Source organism: Crassostrea angulata, chromosome 1, assembly GCF_025612915.1.
Source record: "Crassostrea angulata isolate pt1a10 chromosome 1, ASM2561291v2, whole genome shotgun sequence".
Classification (NCBI taxonomy): Eukaryota; Metazoa; Mollusca; class Bivalvia; order Ostreida; family Ostreidae; genus Magallana; species Magallana angulata.
Genome location: NC_069111.1, coordinates 41,491,125 through 41,517,178, shown reverse-complemented (window position 1 = coordinate 41,517,178; position 26,054 = coordinate 41,491,125). Strand labels below are relative to the sequence as shown.

At 31.8% G+C, this 26,054-nt stretch overlaps 2 protein-coding genes across 2 annotated transcripts; one reads left to right on the top strand and one right to left on the bottom strand.

Moving 5' to 3' along the window:
• Positions 1-1,275: 1,275 nt before the first annotated feature.
• On the top strand, positions 1,276-6,055 carry LOC128169063 (lectin BRA-3-like). Its single transcript, XM_052835231.1, has 6 exons — positions 1,276-1,865; positions 1,948-2,104; positions 4,069-4,148; positions 4,387-4,471; positions 5,418-5,630; positions 5,829-6,055. The coding sequence occupies exons 1-6, from the start codon at positions 1,698-1,700 to the stop codon at positions 5,840-5,842; spliced, it is 717 nt and encodes a 238-aa protein (XP_052691191.1). The 5' UTR covers positions 1,276-1,697; the 3' UTR covers positions 5,843-6,055.
• Positions 6,056-11,150: 5,095 nt separating this feature from the next.
• Positions 11,151-13,889, bottom strand: LOC128169053 (lectin BRA-3-like). Its single transcript, XM_052835219.1, has 6 exons — positions 13,702-13,889; positions 13,448-13,604; positions 13,226-13,305; positions 12,525-12,609; positions 11,633-11,845; positions 11,151-11,266 (listed from the first exon to the last, which is right to left on the bottom strand). The coding sequence occupies exons 1-6, from the start codon at positions 13,867-13,869 to the stop codon at positions 11,253-11,255; spliced, it is 717 nt and encodes a 238-aa protein (XP_052691179.1). The 5' UTR covers positions 13,870-13,889; the 3' UTR covers positions 11,151-11,252.
• Positions 13,890-26,054: the final 12,165 nt, after the last annotated feature.

Here is a 26,054-nt window from a genome sequence, read left to right as displayed (position 1 = left end):
CAGTCAATGAGCTATGCCATGCCTGTAGATTCACAGTTCTAAATTGAGACCCCACTCCAGCACAATTCCAGTACACCACTGTGCCTTCCTATTTAATTAATCGATTCAGAAATATAAAGCAATGTTTTAGAAATCTGCTTCTGTGTTTTATGTTGGCTACAGCGCTAGCTCACCAATCTTTTTAAAAGATAAGCTTGTTTCTAATAATGTTGAACACTCCTGGATTTCTAGCGTTGTGCGTAGAAACGTATGGTACGGCATGTTTGACGGGTTTATTTTTTTACTAAAGGTAGACGCTTTCTTTCATAAGATTTTGCTTTGTTGATTCCGTTTTTAATCAATTGTATGGGAATATTTCTTTGAGGTGATAAATCTTGTAATTCTGTGAAACGAAGTTCTAATATTTCTGTATAGGAGATTATTGTACATAAACGCCTTGCTAAATTGTATGGGAATATTATTCCAGGTGTGTCTAGGGTGGCATGGGTCAAATATAAGATACTGCTTAGTATCTGTTATTTTGTAGAAACATCCGTTACTAAACCATCTAATATATATATATATATATATATATATATATATATATATATATATATATATATATATATATATATATATATATATATATATATATATATATATATATATATATATATATATATATATATAAAAGCACTAAAAATAACCAACGACACGAACAATAAAGTAATATATTGTCAAATTTTCGGGACAACCCGTCCCTTCTTCAGGACAACAAAATAAAAACTACATAAGAAAGAAGAAAAACATCTACAAAACTAGCACTAAACTAAACTAAATAATATATATATTATTATATATCTTTATATTTAAGAATTCGAGCCCGAGAAAGAAAAATCTTTCTCGGGCTCGAATTCTTAAATATAAAGATGTAGCTGCCACGTTTTGATCCGGTGTTTAAACATTATCTAGTTTTTATATATTATTTAGTTTAGTTTAGTGCTAGTTTTGTAGATGTTTTTCTTCTTTCTTATGTAGTTTTAATTTTGTTGTCTTGAAGAAGGGACGGGTTGTCCCGAAAATTTGACAATATTTTACTTTATTGTTCGTGTTTTTAGTGCTTTTTTATATCTCATCTTATAACCTTGTATCTTTTGATCCGACACTTTAAATAACGAGTGTTGTTGGTTTGCTAGTGCTTCTTTTATATATATATATATATATATATATATATATATATATATATATATATATATATATATATTCCTTATATTTGATTTCCTTATTTTTAAGCAAACGTAGATTTACCTTAAATGTGCATTTTCACCATATTTTATATGAACGATATAAAGTTATAGGAAGCTTTCTTTAAAATATAACTGACATAAAATCAATAAATACATATCCTCCTTCAGTTACCTGTTACAAGTTGTAAGATTGAGTTTGATTTCCCTATATTTTATTGATTTCAGTTTAAGCCATAGGCATAAATATTTTATTTCGGTGAACTTTATAATAATATCTCAGATTTCGTAGATAGCTATTTTGGAATACACGAAAGCTTTGGTCAAAAGATAATTATAATGCAATTCTATCTAAATATCTATATTGTATTGTAATCAACAAACACCTGTTACGTTTTTCGTGTTCCAAATAATATATATAAGCATTTCTGAATACATGTAAACATATATGATATTACCATTTATCATCTTGCCATGCAGTTTTTTGAAGTTAGCTCCTTTTGCGCAATCCTTGCACTTGTTGTCTGTTTTGAGGCATTTGATGCAGCACCACAAACTCAAGACGAAATGTTGATGAAAAACATCTCGGACCTACATTTCCGATTGTTTTCAACCATTCAAAAGAAAACAAAAATGATAAAGGTAAGAAAAAAGAAAAAGACATTAGACTAAACCATTAGACGGAGTTTTTTCATACATTAAATGTAATTTCTAATTTCGACAGACAGCTGTCTTTGAGACTCAGTGCAGTGGGACAGGCTGTACGTTCAATGGTTGCGAGTCTAGTGGGTCCGAAACCTGTGATGGACAGATGTTCACAAAGTTGAATAAAATAGAATCCAGTATCAGCAACATTTGGAAAAGGAAGCCAAAAGTGATCGGTTTGTGTTGAACTTTTGGGTTTTATACTGCTGCTATGGATATTGCTGTGTTTTAAAACCAATCATTTATTCTTAAGGTACATTTTCCATTAAATGAATAAGGATACTTTTATCACCGTGCAAAATTCACTGTTTAATTATAACTTTATTTTGGACTTTACTTTTAAAATTCAACATCTGTTTCGTAATATTTTCTCACAATTTATTTCTTACTAAGTTACAAGTTTATTTTGTGATTGACACTTTTCGGACTCTATATGTGATTTCAAAGAGACAGAGTGTCATGTCTCAAGGACTGTTAATCTCTTAAAACAACATTGTGCAATTATCAGTTTTTCATGTCTTGGACATCAAAGACTCATTGAGTTTATTTAATTATTTTATATCTGTGAACCTTTCACTCAGCTTACTTATGTCATCACCTGTCAATTTATACTCATTGTTCAGTTTCTTATATATAATTATGTACAATTGTCAATCGGCAGTCTGGAATACGGCGGCCAGCCTCGGCCACGTCCGACTCGTCCAGAGTCTTGAGTCCGGAGGCCACCACTGGCCATATCCGACTTGTTTGTAACATGTCTGTCTGTTAAATTGTTATAATGTTGCCATCGTTGAGTCTCGTCCAATAAATACGGAATCCTGCATCAATTGCCTGTTTATTTCTCTGGAACTGTATACTGGTGGACCTTCGGGAATACGGCAAACCTACCCTTCGTTTTTACCTAACGGCCTACAACGCGCTACAACCTTATACCCTATACCCCTTACGCCAACTTTCCCTCACCCGGTTCGTACTGCACACGACCGATGCAGATCCAGAAGAATTCTCTAGCACCGTAAAATCTACGCGGTCACAATTGGTGGATGAATCCTAAGGGTAATAACAACGCCCGGGGCTGCTGCATATATTTTGCAGTAGTCAGATCCTAGACCTCTTCAGCCAGCGAGTTTCCCCCATTGAACATCAACTCAACGTAACAACGATGGGCAACAACAGCCACAGTCATCATGAACAGCGCAGATCTGAACACCGTGAAGTTCCAACCAACGTTTCAACACCCTTTCAACGCCCAATTACAACTGTCTCAATAAACTAAAGAACTCAACAAAAAGACAAGATTGTGATATTTCATTCAAAACACGAGGACGTGTTTTCCCCGAAGCGGTGGGAAACTATCACCGTGCAAAATTCACTGTTTAATTATAACTTTATTTTGGACTTTACTTTTAAAATTCAACATCTGTTTCGTAATATTTTCTCACAATTTATTTCTTACTAAGTTACAAGTTTATTTTGTGATTGACACTTTTCGGACTCTATATGTGATTTCAAAGAGACAGAGTGTCATGTCTCAAGGACTGTTAATCTCTTAAAACAACATTGTGCAATTATCAGTTTTTCATGTCTTGGACATCAAAGACTCATTGAGTTTATTTAATTATTTTATATCTGTGAACCTTTCACTCAGCTTACTTATGTCATCACCTGTCAATTTATACTCATTGTTCAGTTTCTTATAAATAATTATGTACAATTGTCAATCGGCAGTCTGGAATACGGCGGCCAGCCTCGGCCACGTCCGACTCACCCAGAGTCTTGAGTCCGGAGGCCACCACTGGCCATATCCGACTTGTTTGTAACATGTCTGTCTGTTAAATTGTTATAATGTTGCCATTGTTGAGTCTCGTCCAATAAATACGGAATCCTGCATCAATTGCCTGTTTATTTCTCTGGAACTGTATACTGGTGGACCTTCGGGAATACGGCAAATCTACCCTTCGTTTTTACCTAACGGCCTACAACGCGCTACAACCTTATACCCTATATCCTTTACGCCAACTTTCCCTCACCCGGTTCGTACTGCACACGACCGATGCAGATCCAGAAGAATTCTCTAGCACCGTAAAACCACGCGGTCACACTTTCATAATTATGTTATATTTATTTCACACCTCAACAGTTTGTAAAGGAGGATGGAAACGTTTCGATGGACACTGCTACTATTTATTCAGCGCAAAAATGAACTGGTTTCAAGGACAGGTAAACTTGCCATCGACATATTTGGGTTTTCTATAAAGGCATAGTTTTATAATGCCCTGAAAAGGCATCAGTAAAATCATTAGAATTTTTATCTTTTTATGATTTATTAAAAGAATACTGAATATCATTTTTTTGTTTTGTGCACTTAAAAATTAGAACGTCTACTTGTATACATAATCGGTGTTTTATCATACATTAAAATATGCATTTATTTTGTATGAATCATTTTTTTTTTTAGATTTTCTGCAGAAATCAAGGGTCAACTTTTCCTCAAATAAATAATGCAAATGAGAATAAATGGCTCACTAAGACGTTTCCAAACGGTAAATATATTTTTCAAAGACGTCAAAAGACAGTGTCTTTTATAGTCATTATCCTCAAACGACAGATGTTTTTTGTATATCACAATATCCACTTAAAAGATGTTTCATCACAGTTCATGCCTTTAGTTTTCTTAAGAAAATGCGATAGTGTACCAAAATTTTAACATATAGGATGTTATGGCATACAAAAGATGAGGACCTAACCACATCTTTCAAAAGCATGTACATATACCTGTGTTACAGTAATTATTTACGCGGAGGTGAAATTTACACTAGGTAAACGGTGATCTTTAAACCGCCTAAAATACCCACGCGCATGGTTAAAAAACCCTCAAAACTTTAATGTGGTTGATCAACTATCCTCGTGTTTTAAAAAACCCACGCGTAATTTTTATCATAGAAAACGCGTGGTTAAACACCAGCGTAAATAATCAACCTTACAATATTTAAGTAAATACTGTAAAAGTGGTAATTTGCGCATGTGGGAAAACAATAGTTAGGCGATAAGCTTAAAATCGCGGAAAATACCCCGCGCGTATGGTAAAAAAATCAATTTTTTAGTGTCTTTAAAAATCGTAAAAGTATCCGCGTATTTAACTCCCACGCGTATTGTTCAACTATAGAGAACGCGTACTTATCCACCTGCGTAAATAACCTTATTAAAGTAGTCCTCAACTTCTTTGAACAAATGCATACACCACATGACGAGTTGCTTCTATTAAGGACATGATGTTTATGCTTGTGTAAGAGTTTTAGAAGGACAAACATTCTCTGGTATCATTTACTTAAATTCAAAATACTCAAAAATAGCAAAATCATGAGAAATCATTATGTAATCGTTCTTTTAAAATAGAAATATTTATTCATTAATTAAAGGATGCAATACAAAACGATTTTCTGCAAAATCATTCTTTAAAATTGTTCAAATAAATCTATCTATGAACAGTTGAATACTGGATTGATTTTACTGATATTGGCACGGAAGGGAAATGGGTGACATTTTCAACTGGTAAAAGTGAGTACACGAGTTGGAATAGTGGACAGCCAGATAATGCCGGAGGTAAACAGGACTGTGCCATCAATAATCACTCAAAACGACCTGGACGTTGGGACGATGCAACATGCAACGGAAATTTTCAAGTTATGTGTGAAGCATCAGGTAAGACCTGTTCTAACGTCTCTTCCTGGATATTTTAACCGATTTTAGATAAAATATTCATTGCTCATCATTAAAGTAAATATTGACATCTATTAATAACATGATATGAAATATTCATTATTTATGATTAAAGTAATTTATTAATCATTTATATCTACTGAAAACATGATGTAAAAAGTGTATATTCTTTACATTTAGATTCAGAGTTTTGACCACGGAAAGATGGAAATTTTGAGTAAACGAAAAAAGATATTTGGAAACTAAAAAATACGATGGCCTGGATGTAAATACGAACAACTATGCAGAATTCGTTATATTTCTTCAAAGAAAGAAAAAAATAAAATTAAAAGATAATCGATTGGCACTTTGTCTTCAGGGACATCGATACAAAAACAAAAAAACAACAAAAATAACATTTATCATTACCTGCACATACATTAATCATTGATGATATAGAGAGAATGATACATAACACTCATAATAATCGATAATCCAATATCAGCCTGAGGGCCGGAGGCCAGAGGGCTGATATGGGATGTGATACAGATTTTGACATGTATTGTTGTTTTTATTATATATTTGAATTAATGCTATACATGCGATAATTTGGATCAATTATAAACTATGGTGAAAAAATATATTTTTGTTTAGTAATAAAAGGTACACAAATGCTGTAAATTACAACGCTGAAATCGATCGCAGAAAAAAGAAATATATTTTCGATTATTTATTTTCCTACCAGGAATGTAATGCCTCTTTTTGAATATTAATCTATCACGTTATACTGATAGCCAAATTTAGGCTAGTAAACAAATATGGCGTCAAGAAAGCGAGGTAAACCATTTGGTACTCAATCTTATCTGAAAGAAAAGAGCGTAAAAGGAAGTCGGAAAGAGAAAGAGGCAGAGAGAAAATTTATATAGGGGAACATTCTGAGCGATAGGACAGATTAAAGGACCAGCTGAAGTTTGCATTCAACTATGCTAAATATTATTTATGTCTCTGGAGACATGTCTCTGCTCTCATATACTTGTAATGTAGCAAAAAAGTGCAGTATCGCTCCGAAACAATTTTGGAGAAAATTAACGAAGCTTCATTGAAAATAACAGTCAAATTATTCATAATAAACCATTTTGAGACTGAAAATACCTTTCATCTAAAAATTTAATGACTTCTCAAGCAACGATTTTCACTCACTTCGAGTTGACATTCGGAACCATCGGGATTTTCATATTAAATGCACTGAGTTAAAGTTATCTCCCGTATTTCCTTTGAAGAACAGAATATATATTAGACAAATTTTCAATAAAAATTTACACGTATTTGTAATATCGTTTCTGAGTTTATCCATGCAAATGTGATATTGTGGAAACAAAAACTAAAGAGCCTCCCGTGATTTCACTCGGAACTACTCAGATGTCTAGCGCACTCGACAATAAAATATCGTTTGTATGGAGCGTAGCGGAATCAGCCGAGGATTGCCGATTGCCCGTTATTTAGCGTGAATGTAATTCGCATGCGCAAGATTGTAAAATCCAAAAAATCCATATGATTTCTGGATTTTTTAAAGGAGTTTTCGTTGATTATTAATAAGCGAAGCTTGATTGAGAAAAAAATAAAAACAAATTGGTAATCTTCAAGTGCCGATAATGTTTAAAATATATAAATGAAATGACAGTACTCTTCCGATTTCTCGGTATTAAAGCCCAAAAATTCGAGTCTATTATTTTAATATAGTAGTATAGATATTTTCTACACATGTATTTTGTCATACTCCAGTAAGTACAGATATTTTTATTTTCGCTTTAAGCAATTAAAAGAGAATATTAAGTTATTGCATAATAATGAACATGCAGAAATTGTTCATATTCAAAGTAAACGCTTTGTATATTGTCTCATATGTTAAAGTTGTAAGATTTACACCATCCAGAATACATGTACTTTATATAGCTATTTTCTGTATTCTAGGTAAATGATTTTGTAACCACCATTAAAGGTACTTTTACTACCTCACTACTGCCGTACTGACATATTCAAGTGCACATGCCTCTTGAAGACCATCGAGCGCTTATGACAACTTTTTTCGGGACACATTTCAAAATTTAAAAACTTATATTACATAATGAAAAATAGCAGTCTTCTGTACTTTTCAAGCACTGTGCTTCTACAGAAAAAAAAATACTAAATAGAACAAACAAGCTATAAGCCTTAATCAGGCTATCACTCAGTCACATTTAATGCGCTATAAAAAATTGACCAAGCCCGAACAAACCAAACCTATGACGAATAAAATATTCTTTTTAAAAAAAATATATTTTTCAAATAGACTTAACACTGTATATTGTTGAGAAAAAAAACAAACAAAATATCCCATAGAAAGTGCATGTATTACTTGAAATTTATTTCATACGAGGATAATATTTCATAAGAAGAATGTCTTCAAACATTCTTTATAAACTTATCTTTCATTGTAAAAAATTGTTACAACTAGTATCGGTATTCGAACCGGTCTGACCGTCACAAAACAAAAATAAAGAGAGAATAATCATGTATTTTATTTTTTCAGTAAATACGTAGTAGTAGTTAGGAAACCCGATTTTGAGTAATAGTTTTAAAGAAAATGACTGTTCTGAAATCTACACAATCCAGTTTTTACCAGTTTATCTATCGGTCGAATCTTCAGCAACCAAAACAAAAAATCACGAACTGCACGAAATAATTATGATAATGTCAGACTCATATTCCCAAATAAGACGACTTTGCTGGGGGGGGGGGGGGGGGGGTAATCTAACGTTCTGATATTCATTAACAATAATTTAGATCCTTTTACCTACCTTTTATGATTAATCCAATAATTATTTTGCAGGAAAATTTAATATTACCTGCTAACGCGAGTTAATTTTATTTTCTGCAAAGTCGCTACCGTTATATTCCGCATGAATCCCCAAAGAATGCATTATACTATTCAATTAACATTGCTGTTAAATATTACCTTAAAAAAGGCTGAAGTAAAAACAAAATTGCACTTCATTAGTTAACTTATAAATTCAATATGGAATGCCTTTTTCTATTGCATTGTAATATTGTTAAATGTATGAATTAAAAAAAATTATTTTATTTTTAAAGATAAATATAAAACAATTTCTCTTTAGACTTTTTTAGAGAAAGCTATGATTGTTTATCATAACTTCTATTTGAATTCGTGCACCCGACAGATTATCCTCAAAATTGGACAGTGTAATAACAATATTCTATCAGACCACATTGGGTGATTATTCATACAGTAAATAGGTGTCACTAGCATGTATAACATGTAATATGTGTTTTTAAGCATATATATTATAAATAGGTTTTTGATTTTCTGTAAGAGTTTATTCTGGTAATACAGGGTGTACATTTGAAATTCGTATGAATTAGATAATATTTTGCCAACATTTGAAAATTATGACTCGCATGGAAAGTAAATTTGTTTAATTTTTTCCATGAAAAGGTTTAGGATCAAAAACTTGCTTTTCTTTTAATTATGATGTCACAAATTTGCATCATATTTCTTTTGTTAAATTAAACATTAATCAAGATTAATCGAATAAGACAACATGCATCTTCCGTTTTAAAACTGCATTATCAAACACAGACTCCAGATATGATAGAGTTGGACGAATTGTTATAAAGAATACCATAAGGATAAACAACTCAACAAGCAACATATTCTTAAAATAGTGATAAGATTTAAGAAAATGGGATTTGTACAGGGGCTGTTTTGAGGAATTTTAGTCATCGACAGATTTTCAAGATGTCGTGATTGATTATAAAGGCCGTCATTTGAAGCACTCTCTTTAAATTTGTTGTGTTTTTATAAACAATGCTTAATTTGTCAAAAACTTATAAATGTTTGTTAAATTTGTGGAGTAAAAATTTACATCATATATATACAAGAAAAAAATATTGACGCAAGCGTCAAATGGGCCGCAAAAAATATAATTGTTGTATAAATCATCATTAGCTGTTTACATAAAAACGCACCACAAAGAAGAAAATAACGAGTTGGTTGTACTTTTAATCTTTATTGTAAATTTTAAGATATTTTCAGCAACAGGTTTTGAAGTGTAACATTTTACTATTATTATTAAGAATGGAGTTCGTTACTGTTAGCATTTCTATCGGTAATTGTATTACCATTGCCATAGTACGAAGTAATGGAGAACGCATTGATTTGAACATTATTCTAAGACAAAATTCAACTCATCATTATTCTCTTGGAGATTATGTGTTTCAAACCATTTTTATTTTTTGTTGCATTGTATTGAATCATGTAAGATCATATGCTTATCCGGTAGAAACTGCACAATTTTAAAGGTAAAAAATAAGCCGGATCATTTTTTCCGAAATGGAATAATAAATCTTATCTACACTTCAGTTTATGAAGATAATCATGCTTATTTAATTTCATGAAGTTCTCAAAAGTATTCAAAATTAACCAGGTCAGTTTAAATTTTCAGGTCTTACATATTTTTGCGTAAATTATTGATATGGACGTCATTTTATGATATTTTTCTGCTACATTTCACATAGAAATATTATAAATACACACACATAGTCATTTCATTTAACGCAGAACAAAGAAATTCAAATATATAATTTATATAAAATTTCATGTCAGACAGGTCTTCAGTATTTCAGTTCTTTAGAATGTCCCGTATACCGATCCCGATACCATGAAAAACTCCGAAATTTTCCGAAAAGATTATAGTCTCGGTAAAATCGCACCTAACACAACAGTCTTGACCCACTTTACATTTACGAGTAAAATAAAAAAATATGTAATATTTCTTAACGACATAAAACATATTTCTACATGCAAATTTACTTTTGATTCATAAAAATAAGCATAATACTAATTCTATATATAAAAAAAACCATCGCGCAGAAACGCAGTTACCCTATGTAAATGTATATCAAATAACGGACCGCCTTCATGGGCACCCTGTACTATATGCTACGGACGTTACAAAAGAAATACAATTAATGTCATAACGGCTTGCATCAAATTCTCATGAATTCCGTTTAAATTAATTACCATACACTTACCACTTTGGTATACAACTGATTATATTTATACAACTGATTATAATTACATTTATCGAGTATTTTCTCCTCCATTTCTTAGGAAAATTGATAGTGATTTATAGCTCTATGGAAACTGACAGGGCTAAAATTTACATGATTTGTTGTGTATTTTTTCTGCGATGTCGCTATCTTCATATCCACATAAATCACCAAGAAAGCATTTTATTGTTTAAACAAAATTACTTATAACATTGTAGCCTATGTCTTTAACCCATGTTAATCATAAAGTTGCAATTTTATGATAATACTTATTACTGACATTCTAATTCTATATTAAACAGTTCAATTATACAAAATGTGTGTACTAGAATATTATTTTGATTTGTTTGTGTGTACTATGCATCTACATTAACGCATTAATATAAAGAAGAAAAGACATTGCATCTTTTACACGTCTACAAAAAACCAATAAAAATACTCAAGGATTTTTTTATGTAATAAATTCATATGACTCCAATCACATAAACTTTCTGCACATATTCCATCTTCCCGTGATCAGAATTCAGAACCTGAATGGAAAAAGAAAGTATTCGCAAATTGGTTTTATTTGTTTAGATATTCTAAAAAGTATTTCTCTTCACTTAATCAAACATTTCATGCACTTGCATTTGTAAACTCCAAACAGGAAGAAAAATCAATACACGTAAATAATGCTGTACATGCTTATATACATGAACATATAGTTCCGGGTACAGTTTCATACATTAATATTGTATTACACCATAACTTAAGAGTCTGCATCAAAACAAGTGTTGGCAGCAAAACTTACCTTGATGTGTAAAGGTAAAGAGATCTGTCTTATTTTAAAGCCGTTGAAAACGTGACTTCGTAATAATGAGTCTTGAAAGGACTTTGTAAATTACTAGTAAATATACCTGGTGCTTCACAGAAGACTTGAAATGATTTTTTACATCCTTCATCGTCCCAACGTCCAGCGCGATTTGAGAAATTGTTTAGTGCACAGTGTTGATGACCGCCGCCATTATCAGGTTGTGCACGGTCCCAACTCGTGTACTCACTTTTCCCTGTTGAAAATGTCACCCATTTTCCCTCCGTGCCAATGTCAGTGAAATCAATCCAATAATACACTGTTTGAAGTTTTGCATGTATTTTAAAATACGTGAATATTAAAAATAGAAAGTGTCACTAAATTTATTAAAGTATTTTAACCAAATCAAATCAATGTCTCGGCATTTTGTTATTAAACGGTTAAAGTAAATATTACTCTCTCTCTCTCTCTCTCTCTCTCTCTCTCATTATAAAGATAATGTATTATACAATAACATCAGCAAAGTATCAGTGACCATTTATCAGGTTTAAACCATTTATTTGCTTTGATATTTATTAGAGCCATGTTTCATTATAAATAATGTGTATTCTGGAACGCTTTTTGACATCCTTTAATTCGTATTCCTCAGTAATATATTGGAATATAAACAGAAAGTACCTTCAAAGGCAGCATCCCTAGACGTTTGCTTTTAGCAGATGGGTTTTAGAAGTTAATGTATTTATTATTTAAAAGTCAATTGAAATTTTATATATTCACTTTTCCAAGAGAATCCTTCAAGTGGGCTTAGAAAAAGAAAATTTACGAAGGGGGCAAAGTTTATCATACATGTATAATTAAATAATTTCATTATCCTACAGATATATATGGATCTAACACTCGATTAAGCGACACTACATTATATCATTAATCAGCATCCGTCCATATCAACATGGTTGGAAAAAAAGAGAAAATTAAATATGTTTACGGAATACACTTACCATTTGGGAAATTCTTTGTAAGCCAATTATTTTCACTTGCATTATTGATTTGTAGCAGCGTTGTTCCTTGTTTTCTGCAGAAAATCTTACAAGAAAATAAATTATTATTCATTATTAAGATACAAATGTGAATAAGAATAATTCAATTGAAGGACGCTGTTGACGAAAAAATTATATAATCGAGCATCTCAATTTGTAATTGCAATGTTTGCAATAAAGTTTTAAACAATATTTTCTATTAAACACAATTTTGTGTGTGTAAATGGTTCCCGCTTTACTGTTTTACATATCAATTACATAATAAATTGTATATCATTAAATATCATTATTTTCTACACATGTATATTGTAATACTCCGATAAATATAACTACGTTTAAGATCACTTAGCAATTAACAATAATATTATAGTAAGTTTATGTATGTTAATAAACAGAAATTGTTAACATTAAAAATAAACGACTTATATTTGTTTCTCATGTACTTAAATAAGCTATTTTCTATATACTGATTACTTTTTTTTACCCCATTGAATAGTACTTTCACTATCTTTTTTTGTCTTAATATAATATTCAAGAGCATGTGCCTCTTGAAGCCAATCCAGGCAGCGCTTATGAAAAAGTTTTTCAGGAATACATTTTTAATTTTGATTTTTTTTCTTGTTTACTGCAAAATAAATACAACAAAAGAAGGTATGTGTTACCTGTGCTTGAAACCAGTTCATTTTTGTATTAAATAAATGATAACAGTGGCCATCGTAACGTTTCCATCCTTGTTTACAAACTGTTTAAATGTAAACAAACTGCATATAATCTTATATTTCAAATGTAATCTTTGCCATAACTGTGAATTAAAGAAAAAATGCAGTGTAATAGACGGATAAAACAATTGTGAAAATAAAACATGAAAATAATCATGCAGTAACCATTAGGTGCTGGTTTCCTTTTCCAAATGTTGTTAATACTTGATTGGATCTTATTTAACTTTGTGAACATCTGTCCATCACAGGTTTCGGATCCACTAGACTCGCAACCATTGAAGGTACAGCCTGATCCACTGCACTGAGTTTCAAAAACAGTTGTCTGTCAAAATAAGTAATACAAAGTAAGATGTTATGAACAGAAATTAATTTTATGTTAAAAAAAGACACTAAGTAGGGTATCGTCACAATTTTTTAACCTTTATCATTTTGGTTTTCTTTTGAATGGAAGAAAACAGTTGGAAATGTAGGTCCGAGATATTTTTCATCAAATCATCGTCTTCAGTGTGTGGTTCTGCATCAGATCCCTCAAAACAGACGACTAGTGCAAGGAATGCACAAAAAGAGCTAACCTCAAAAAACTGCATGATAAGATAACAGATAGTAATGTATACCTACAATATATACCTACATGTATCTATGCTTATATACATTTTTGAATCACGCAAAACGTAGCAGGTGTTTGTAAATAACGACACAATATAGGTATTTAGAGGTAGAATTGCAGTATAATTATGTTTTGATCTTGCTTTCGTGTATATTAAATCAGCTATGTACGAATTTTGAGTTTATATTATGTTGTCCGAAATGATATTACATATGTTTAAGGCTTATACGAAATCAATGGCTTCTACGGAAATCAATCTCAAGCTATTAAAAAAAAACTAACTGAATTGGGATTATGTTAAGATTAATCTTATCTTGAAGAAAAAGCTGTATGTTATAAAAAATGCTAATTCAATCGATTGGAATAATTATTAGATAGTTACCGGTATATCGGCTACAACTTGGGGTCAATTTTGTTTTAATACAAGCAAAGATAGATTGCAGGTATATTTTTAATGAGAGTTGAAATATAGGTGTAGTTTGTTTTATTGAAAGGATGGATAACTATGCTCAACACTTTTCCATAAATTCCACCTAAAATGTCAGATCAAACAAATAACAAATCATGAAGTGAGTAGTCTACTTTTGAGAAATCATTCACCAGTATTAGCCATATCCAGAACAAACTAAACTCTAAATATCATTAATCGAGGAAAATTATTTTTAGCCTTATTACAGAAGATGAAAATGTGATTACACTAATTAAATGAAAGATTTCTTCCTTTGAAAATTCACTTGTAAAGCAATTCAAGTGAACAGAGTTCAGATTCTCCGATTATAAATCTCCGTAAGAAATCCGTTTTCGTTCAAGAGCATTTTTAGAGTAAAAATTAATAATGTATCGATAGAAAAATCTTGAATTTTTCCCCTTTCATCGATTTCAATTTTGTTTCTTTCACCTGTATGTGTATTTTTATCAAAATGTCGTCTAAACGTGACTAAAACAATAACTTTGCACAGACTATAGAAAATGTTGAATCATTGATTGTATACATTTGTACGCAATCTACATGAAGACAAATAGAAGAAAATCAATAAATGTTTTGATTTTAAACATTTTATTTCAACTCAATTGATTTGTCATCTTTAAATTTTAATGGTCAAAATCCTGACTCTAAAAGTTAAGAAAATTACATTTATATATAATCTTTTTAACAGATGTTCAAAAATAATGCATTATTCACAGGGCGAAAAACCATCTTTAAGCAAGTCCTTAAAGGTGGCTTAAAGGTGACTTAAAGGAGCTTAAAGGCTATACAACCTTTAAGCCGCCTTTAAGTCACCTTTAAGCAAGTGCTTATAGGTCCTTAATGTCCAAACTTCTTTAAGCTACCTTTAAGCCACCTTTAAGCATCTTTAAGTGGCATTTACGCTCTCTTTACACTGCCTTTACACTGTCTTTAAGTGGCCTTTAAGTCAATATTGATCAAGCTGAACAATAAAAACATATATTAAATGCAAAAGCTCTTTTATAGAGATGGGAGGGGGTCATCCGAGTGATAATATAATTTCCAAGGAAGGGGGGGGGGGTGTTGTGTTCCAGGCGGTTTTAATCGTCGCTCCATTAAACACAGATCGCTATCATCAGCACCGCTCTGATGGACACAGATTGCCGTTTTAAAATTCTTCATAATTTTTGGGGGGTTTCAAATTTATTGTAGGTATGAGCGCAGTCTATGTATCTTGATATGTGCATAAAATTAATTAAAGTATGTTTGTTTCCTATTATAAATTAATCGGTGAAAAAAACTCTCTCTCTCTCTCTCTCTCAGTTCATCCGGTTATTAAACAAAATAAAGATAATGAACCAAAAATGCATGATTTAATTTGTTAATCGGTTTAAGGTTTGTATTTTTTTTTTCAATTTTCATTATTTCTAACTCTAGATCTGCTAGATACATGTTAAAGATGAAAAGACTCTCAACTGCCTTTGTTATATCGGGCAGGATATTACTGCTTTGTTTGTCTAGACATAGTTTTGTTCGTTTGTGTATATCTAATTAGAGTCTATTGTTTGTCCAACTTAAGAAAACCCCTGGAACTAACACAGAATATACAAGATATACACAGCAGTTGTGTCGTGTGCCCAGGTGCATGTTTGTGTATATCTAATTAAAGTCTATTGTTTGTCCAACTTAAGAAAACCCCTGGAACTAACACAGAATATACAAGATATACACAACAGGTGTGTCGTGTGCCCAGGTGCACGTCAGGGTTTCTAAAGGCGTTGAATCTTAGTATGTACGAGTATACGATAAGTCTAGTGAATAAAAGTTAATTTACATTTGTAATTCATTTTCAAAGTATTATTTCCTAGCTCTGGGTTTCAAAGATGTTACGTCTACAAATTAACGATACATGTATGTAAGAGTAAAATATTGAGGCTAATTAATTAATGTACCGGTGATCATAAATAGGGGTTGATTATTTAAATATATGTATAAGGGTAAATATGTCAAATATACCCGGCCTGGCACATCATACAATTGTATGTACAAGTCATTTGCAATTGCCACATGCAGTAAATACGTCACCGGTAATTGGTAATTTTGTTTGTTATAGAATTGATAGTTTAAAAATCATGTACATGTACATACAATTACATGTAAATATTTAAACATATTGGAACGGCGCCGCGATCATGAAAACCGGGAAATTGAACAAATACCCTAATAGTATCAATGCATTTAATAAAAGAAATGATTTCATTTTCTTTCTTACATTTTTATAGCTATAAATTAGATGAACGTATATCTACTCGGTTTAAATTTATTAACTAAGAAAGCCTACTATAGTGAACCTAACGGTTTCCATTTCGGTATAATATATTTTTGTTCACTGAAGACCAAGTTCCGTATTTCATTCTAAATACATGCATGCATGTAATTTATAAATTAGATATAATTGATTGTTACAAACTGAATGGTTTGTCAAAATCTTTTCAAGTAAACACATTCAATACAGTGATTCAATATCCACTGATATATAGGATATAAAAACGCTCATCTATATGTAAGTTGCCGTGGCGCAGAGGATGTGTGGTGATGCTAGTAAACTAAGGGTCCCGGGTTCAATTCTCGCCGTGGCCGTTTTTTTTTTTTGTGTTTTTTTTTCATTTTTTCTTTCTAGAACAAAAACCGTTTTAATATCTTTTCTTTCATAAAGTTAATACATTTTGTTGGAAATTAAGCACAATATTGAATTAAATTTTTTTTAATGGCTTAAAGGTGGCTTAAAGGTAGCTTAAAGGTGGCTTAAAGGTGGCTTAAAGAAGTTTGGACATTAAGGACCTATAAGTTGTCCTTAAAGGTGGCTTAAAGGTGGCTTAAAGATAGTCTTTAAGCTGCCTTTAAGCCATCTTTACGCTTTCTTTAAGCCACCTTTAAGCAATACTTATAGCTTAAAGGTAGCTTAAAGGTGGCTTAAAGATAGTCTTTAAGCTACCTTTAAACACCTTTAAGCTATCTTTAAGGAGGACTTAAAGATGGTCATTCATCCTGTGATTTTAATCATGATTTAATGTTTGACTATATAACTATTGTACTAACTTTTACCAGTTGTTAATGCAACCCGTTTCCCCTCCATGTTATAAATAAAATCAATCCATTATTCAACTGTTTGATAATATGTGTTTATGTTAATAATTTCTAAAAATTGAATCTGCAAAACATTGTATTTTATGCTTTGATTAATGAACTAATGTTTCTATTTTATTACAAATATTACGATATGCTTACGCAAGTATAATTGATAGTTTGAATGATTTGAATATCTTTTATTGAAGTGAATAAACACTAGAGAATGTTTGTCTTCTTTAAATTATAACACGTGCATGAAAACAATGCACTAAATAAGAGCAGTCCGTTATTATACGTCAGCTTTTGCCCAATGGTACAGACTTTGATAAGCGAATAATATAATCTACAAATAAACATCTCTTGCTAAAGAGTGTTATTAATTTAAAAAGGCTAAACCTTCAAATCCTGTTTGAGGAAACAAATTTACAGTTTGGAAAAGTCTTCATAAACCGTTTATTTTCGTTTGCATAATCAATTTAACGCAAAGTTGTCCCTTGGTTTTTGAAGAAAATATCAATTATAGATACAAGTTCACAATACTGTGGAATCATCATTGTTCGTGGGGGACCAATGTTCATGGGTAACCCTGCCCACGAATTTACATCCCCGCGAACCTATACACAATAATTTTTAATATCTTTTAATATTATCCCGATTAATCTACCAATGAAAAAACGTCTCCACGAACCAGGAAACTTTTTGCTTCTCACGGACATTGACCCACACGTATAAAAATGATTCCATAGTATTGTGTTTTTCATACATTTCTTTAGACTTTATAACAATCATCTCTTTAGTTAATTTTAAGTAAGTTGTAAACGTCCGTGTTATATACAATTTAATATTCATTTTTAAAAAAAAATCAAAAATGAAAACGTTAATAGAATCACATATATGTACATTAATGACAATGCAAAATGATCTTAGTATTATTAAAATAATTTATAATGAAGATAAAATCATACTAAGTCTGGGTTTTCTTTCGTGCATTATGAAACACTGCCACTATTAGAAACTAAAAGATCTAGATGACAATGCTTACGTAGGCTTAAACCATTTCATTTTTGCACTGAATAAATGGTAAAAGTGGACCTCGGAACGTATCCATCGTACTTTACAAAGTTTTTGATAAAAAATGAATATATCATAATTATATCTTAATAATTCAATGAATTGTTTGTCCTCAAATTAAATGAGAAAGGTTTAAAACACAACCAAATGCATTAAAGCAGTACGAAATACAACACTAACTAGTCACTTTTTGCTTCCTTTTCAACATATTGTTGATTCTTATTTAGATCGTATTTAACTTTGTGAGCATCTGTCAATCACTGGTTTCGGATCCACAAGACGCGCAACCTTTGAACGTACTACCCGATCCACGGCACTGGGTCTCAAAGACAGCTGTTTGTCGAAATAAGGAATAAGATGTCATGAAAATAAATTTGGGTTTCGTCACATTTTTAACCTTTATCATTATGGTTTTCGTTTGAATGGAAAGTGCAGGTCCGAGAGAATATTTATAGGTTTTAAATGGAAGGATATATATATTATGTTTTTAATGTTTTGCCATGTGGCATTTAGCACAGGGGATACATTTTTACAAAAGTCATGAGAGAAGCAGTTAAATTTTGGAGGTGTAAAGGAATAAGAACTGTAATGCATTTAGATGACGGTATCGGAGGTCTAGTTTGCGCGAAGCAGAAAGGATAAATTCTAAGATTCAGAGAGATTTAGAAAAATTGGGGTTTTTAGTTGCTATTGAAAAGTGTCAATAGGAACCAACACAAAAGTTTGGTTTAAGCTGGAATACACAAGAAAATAAAGTCCGTGTATCCTAGGGTAGAATTGAAAAGTTAGAGATGAGTTTGAAAAACATTATTAGAGCACAACAGTCGGGTTGTGTTTGGTTTTAGGTCAAGGGTACAGCGTCTGTTGTTGGTTAGTTGATCTTAACACAGGTAGTGTTTGGTCAAGAGGTCAGATTGAGAACTAGTTATTTGTATTTTTGTATTATAAACAGATCCAGTTAGAACTCAACTCATTTACTAGTCTCAGCTCAGAGGCAGTAGAAGAGTTAGAATTTTGGTTAAAAAATTTAGACTCAATGAACAAAAGAGGTATTTGATTGAGTCAGTTGACAGAGGAAAGCAGTGTTCAGATTCTCACATATTGTGATGCATCTCATACGGGTTATGGATGTAATTGGACAAATAACTCGGTGGATGAAAAAGCTTTAGATTGTTATGCATTCAGGAATGGTTGGGAGATAAAGCAAAGTTCTACTTGGAGAGAGCTGGAGGCTATAAAAAGAGTATTAGAGCAGTCAGTTGACAATGTTAAAAATAGAACAGTAGCTTCAAAATATTGCTATGAATTTTACAGAAATTTGCGGGAAGAAACTCATCCAGGCCGCTGCATAAAAAAGAGCCGATTTCAAAAGATATGATTATTGAACTCTGTAATAAATTTGAAGAATGAAATGACATCTTAATTGTTAGAAATATGCTTTTGATTCTTTTGGGGTTTGCAGGTTTTTTACGATTTGATGAGATCAGCGCACTAACATTTGGGGATGTCAAAATGTTTGAAGATTATTTAGTGTTATATATATAAAAAAGTAAGACAGATCAATACAGGCAAAGCAATGTCCTGTGACAATGTATAGTAGATATATCAAGAAGTTAGTAGTTTTTTTCTTATTTAGACCCGTTTTTAGATTAAAAAAAACACATATGCAAGCTTATATACAAAAACAAAAAGCTCAGTTACTCTGCTGCTAAGTCAAATATTATTTCTCTGTTAAAGTTTGTTTGTAGCAGTGAATTAAATATAGGGTTGTATTCTCTTAGGTTGGGTGGAGCGACTGTGGCTGCTAATGTAATTGTGGATAAAAGGTGTCTTAAGAGACACGGTAGATGGAAGAGCAACAGTGTCAAAGATGGGTACATAGTAACTCGGCTGAGAAGCGTTTGCAAATTTCTAAAGCACTTGGTTTATGAGACTTGATATACTTAAATTTCTTCTTAACCCAAAAGCTTGTAAACACGGATGGAAACGTTACAACGCCTATTGCTACAATTTATTCTGCACTTGTAAATTTGAACTGTTTCCCCACAGGTAAATAAGTGTCAATTCACTGCAGTTGCATTTTTTCATTTAGCGTTTTTATAGAGCATTGTTATTATTCGATAGAAAAGTAGAAGAAAGTACGACTTATATTTTAATAGGTCATTTAAAATGTGTAGTATAAACGAGGAAAAAATTGTTTTCATGAGCTATCTCCATATAATAAAAGAAACAACCACATATATTATGAATGACGCGGGATTTTACCTGCTTAAAGTAAAACAAGTAGTTAATTTAATATAAGATTTGTACAAATATGATGAATTTCTTATCAGACTTTCTGCAAAAACCAAAGGACAAGTCTGGTTCAACTCAACGATGCAGTGAAAATAAATGGTTCTCTGGGTATTATTAACAAATAATATTTGTTATAAAAAATGACTTTGAAATGCATTAGATCGAGTAACTTGCGCTTTCTTTGATCTACAAAATAAAGTAAGTGTAATACCAGTAAAACGTAGCTTTCCCATTGAAGTGTTCTTAAAATGGAAGGTGCCGTTTATGGATCTAATCATGTAAAAACATTTTGGCTAATGCAATTCTCTGATATATCATTTACATGATATGTTGAGTAAAACATATATACATGATTCAGAATAACGCATTTCTTTTCTTCATCTTCTCAATGTATTTACTAACACTTCAGTAGATAATGGTATAGCTGAAACTTGTGACTTTTTTGCGCCGATATTAAACGGTAGGTTAAATAATTAATAAGGCCTATGATTCTTTGGCCTAAACATTATATGTATCCAATAACCGAGAAAAGGTAAATTACGAAATTAGTTTCATCTCTGTTCAAGTTACCATTCTTAATTATGTTTTATTGAAATTACAACGATTCAAAACCCCGACATCCACTACATGTGGATGAAACTAAATAACAAAGAAATTTATACTTATCTATTTTAAATATCCCGTGTACGTAGGTATATGCAAGTTTTCACAACAAGCGAGTATGATTCCCACTATTTTTACGGAAAGTGATTGAAGTTCATAGATCTGTTGAAACTGACAGGACTGAAATCTACATGTCACAACTATTGATTGGTCGAAACAGGTTTCGAATCCTCTTGACTCAACTTAAGAAAAATCAAGGACTGCACAAAAATAGTCATGATGACGTCAGACTCAAATTCCTATAGGAGACGATTTGACTGTGTCTTTTACTAACGTTCTGATGTACATTAAAAGTAATTTAGTTAATTTAACTTACTTTTTGCAATTAATTTATAAATTTGTTTAAAAAAAGATGTAAATATAATCATGATAATATGCTTTTGTTGATCTTTTATGCGTGTTATGAAGTTAACAATCATTGCAGAAAAAATATAACCCGCTAACTTGGGTTATGTATTTTTCTGCAATTTCACCACTTTCATAAATATCCCGCTTGAATCACCAAAGACAGCATTTTATTGACAAGTCACCGATAAAGTTCATACGATAAGTTTTCCCCAAAACGACAAATTCAATATTATGATATTCCACTACAATAACCCTAATATATCCATGCAAAAGATTTAAAAAATACATCAAAACATATAAAGAATATAATTTTTATTTGATGCATTTTGATGTCAATTCTGTTAAGTACAAGTAATGCCAGTTTTACTTCTTGAAGAGTTAACATAATGTTAATAATGTACATTGTTTAGAATATGAAAAATAAATTAGACGCTCGTTGCAAGCAACGAAATGTCTTCCGTTTGAGTGCACCATAAAGTAGATAATAGGGATAGTTGTTCTATTCTATTATTTCTTAACACGTCATCAAATTCCATTGAACCCTCTATTAGAATTTCAATAGACATATGCATAAATTATACTGTAAAAAGTCGCTATTATTGTAATTATTTTTAGATATAAAATAATATGTTTAAATATAAAATCTCAAAAAGTCAGGCACGCGGAACATTAACTGACAAGCTTACGTCAGTTTCACATTTTACAGTCAAAACAATTGAAATGGGCGGGAACAAATTGATGCAGACGTCTGAGAAAACATTGGATTGAAACCGTTTTTATAAAAAGCGTTTTTTCAATCCACCTCAGCATTTCTAACTTGCTATGTAATTTATTAGAAAAACATTATATTTCATCAAGAATCTGGGAAGATCCCAATTCGAGAGAGATTATACATGTTATACGCATGGCAAAGCATTGTCCGATGACTCGTCATAAGTTTGAAATCAAGTGGGGGCAATATTGAAACGGGGTTTATTCCCAGAGGACAAGAATTTATTCCGTTTTAATAAACTAATATTATACCCAGATGAAAATTTTCGCTAGGTTAATTTATACGGATATGCGCGTTCATTGTTTATCTAGCTTTACACTCCAAAAAAATATATCACTTATATTGACATGTTGAAGATTTCTGAGGTACGTAAATATCGTAGGAAATTTTACAATCAAAACTGTGTAGGTGGCAGGGTACAGTTTTTTTTGAGTGCCTAACATGTACCGAGGGGGTAGACATATATTTGAGGTCAATGTAAATAAATAAAGGGTTAAAGTTTCACGAGGTTAATTACACTTCATATACCCCTAGCTTAAATAATAGACCCACCAAGAGCATGTAATCTACATATTGCAGTGCAGATGCACTAAAACACACTGGGGGCCCTGCAAGATTTTGGCTTGATTTTTCAAAGTTTAGGCCTCATCCGCACCCCTACAGCCCCTCCCAGTCCCGAGCGAGGGAGATAAATTACAAAGCATTTGGTAGATAAATGTATGCCCTGATGAAATTACACCAATCGATCTGGGGTACATCACCTTCGTTCAGAGATACAGACCTTCTCCTAAACCCTACTGCTTACCAGCGGAATTTCCTCAGCATCTCACAGCATGTATTAGTTTCGCATTTGCATCTATGTCTATCCTAAGCATCATAGTGACACCTACATATTGCACATCATTTTTCTCAGCAAGCACTCTGCTATACAGGAAATGTATCTGATAATTACTTCATTCATTTTTATTCATAAAATATCTCATCAAACAGCACCTATCACTAATTGTAAGAAATTTGACCAGGTCTTTAGTACGAAACTATCCCCTGCCACCGTAGGAACTGGCGGTTGTGATGCTGTAAGGGGGTTTATCGTGCTTTACCTCTCTGACTCGGGGCCTCAAATTTTAGCACTAGAGAGTCCATGAGAGAGAGAGAGAGAGAGAGAGAGAGAGAGAGATATTTTTATAGTGTCTTATAGTGTTCAGGAAATGTATACATGCATGCGTGTATCTATATATGGGATTAAATACTAATCACTCCTCCTTTTAAAGCCATGTAGAATGCTTAAAACATGGATGCATTGCTAAATGTTGTGTGTATAGTCATTGAGATGGCGGAATTTCTTTGATGCCGGCAAAGCGACCCAGTGAACTCTACTGCGGTCGTACTCTTTGATGCTGGCGATGCGACGAGCGTCTGAATTTAGCGAACTGCTGACAGAAACAAGCTCTATATTTGTACTAAAAAGGCCGCTCTTATATTATTTTTATTTGTAATGAAAATAAAACGGTAAACATTAAAATCCATCATTTTAAAGATAAAATCGTTAAACAAAACAAAATTAAGGAAGAAAAGATAATCGACACTTTGGAACTGAACCCGGGTCGCCTGGGCACAAGTCCAACACTCTAACGACTGAGCTACGCAGACTCTCGCTTCAGGACTTTAGAGCCAAAAATCTCGAGAATGCGTTGGTCGATTTTAAAACAAATTTCATATTAAGAAGGTTTGAGGGCGTGTCTGTCGAATATAAACATTAAAATAATTCAAGTTTAAAAAAATAAAAAATTAAGGTGTTTCATTTCCTTCCAGTGACGACCGGAAGTAACGGCGGACGTCTGAATATGCAAAGGACACTGCGGCTGTTCACTCTCTGCCATCTCTGAAAATTTGAAAGTTCTATCTTAAACACTTTTGGAGAAAAATTGTAAACAAGCAAAAACGTAAAATATCTAATATCTCGGTACCGGAAGTGACGACCAAAAAATTCTCGTGTAATTTTCTTACACATTTTGTCATAAATAAGATTTGAAAGTTTCATAAAAATCGGTTGAAGCGTTTTTGAGAAAATGTGACACCAAAAAAAATAATAGAAATAGGGAAAAAGAAACAAAGCAATAACAAGAAAGTCTTTTGATTTCAACGGAAGACCTTAATAATAAGCATATCAATTTAAAATATTTTGATATCAACTGAACTCAAGTGTTATGGTTCCTTCTATGGGCAGATGTAAAGGAAAGTAATTAAGTTTTTTAAACGTCTAGTATTCATTATAGTGTAGTATAAATAAACAAGACGGAAACGTCTTTCAACATCAACCCAGGTTCATTCTTTTCAGTTTGACTCTGAATTACAAAATAACAAAGATAACGAAGATTTACAAATTTATTAAGCAAAATCAAATATTGAACATAAATAACATTGTTTGATTCCGTTTATAACTTAAGAAGGAGAAATGAAAATTTACCTTAATGAATGCCGAGAAAGAGGAGAGGGGGAGAGCTTGCTCCGTAGACCAACAAGAGAGTCTCCCGAATGCCTGATGACGGTCGTATTTATACACTTACAGACAATAAAATTTAAATAACAATAGACAGGACATCAATAGTCTTAAACAAAATATAAACGGAGTATAAATTTCCGGAATAAAACATATACAAATACATATAGATATATCCCGTCACCTTAAGCAGAAAACATTCCGCGTTTCTCTGTAAATTATTTTTTGCGGTTTTTATCATTTGAAATCACAAAATATAATCTGAAACATTATAATTTATAAAATTATGAACAAAAATATTTTTATTATTATTCAAATAAGCCCTCTGAATATGACGTTTATCACACGTGCTACCAAAACTTATGAAATTAAGTCCGTCATCCACAAGATCTGTGATAGGCCAGGGAATAGAGACACATTAACAATTTAGTTTAACTCAACTTGTATCTAGGCCAAGTAATAATAAGGAAAATTGGTATATACAATTTCAATGGCATTTGATTTCATGGAAATGAAATGATCGCCAGAATAAAAAATGTGTCCTTGTAATAACAATCACAATGACCTTTTTTATAATGCATGGATGCCGTTTGATTACTGTCCTTACATATTTTGAATATATCATATCAATATTGAATATATAAATGATTATGTTATTTATTTATCATATTTTTAATAAATGTACCATATTCTAAATACCGACATACCGTATATATCTATAACCCTGTATAAGGCAAAAATTATGGCATGAGTGATTTGACGTTATCATCAAGCGTAGTGCATAAACGCTATTGCGGACTGAAAAAAATGTATTAATAACCTTAATATAATATAAACTACATGTGAAATGCTTCATCTTGACCTCTTTCAAAATGACTAACCACCGTAAATCATCGAATGGACCTGCATGTCAGAAATATCGTTATTTTAGAGCACTCG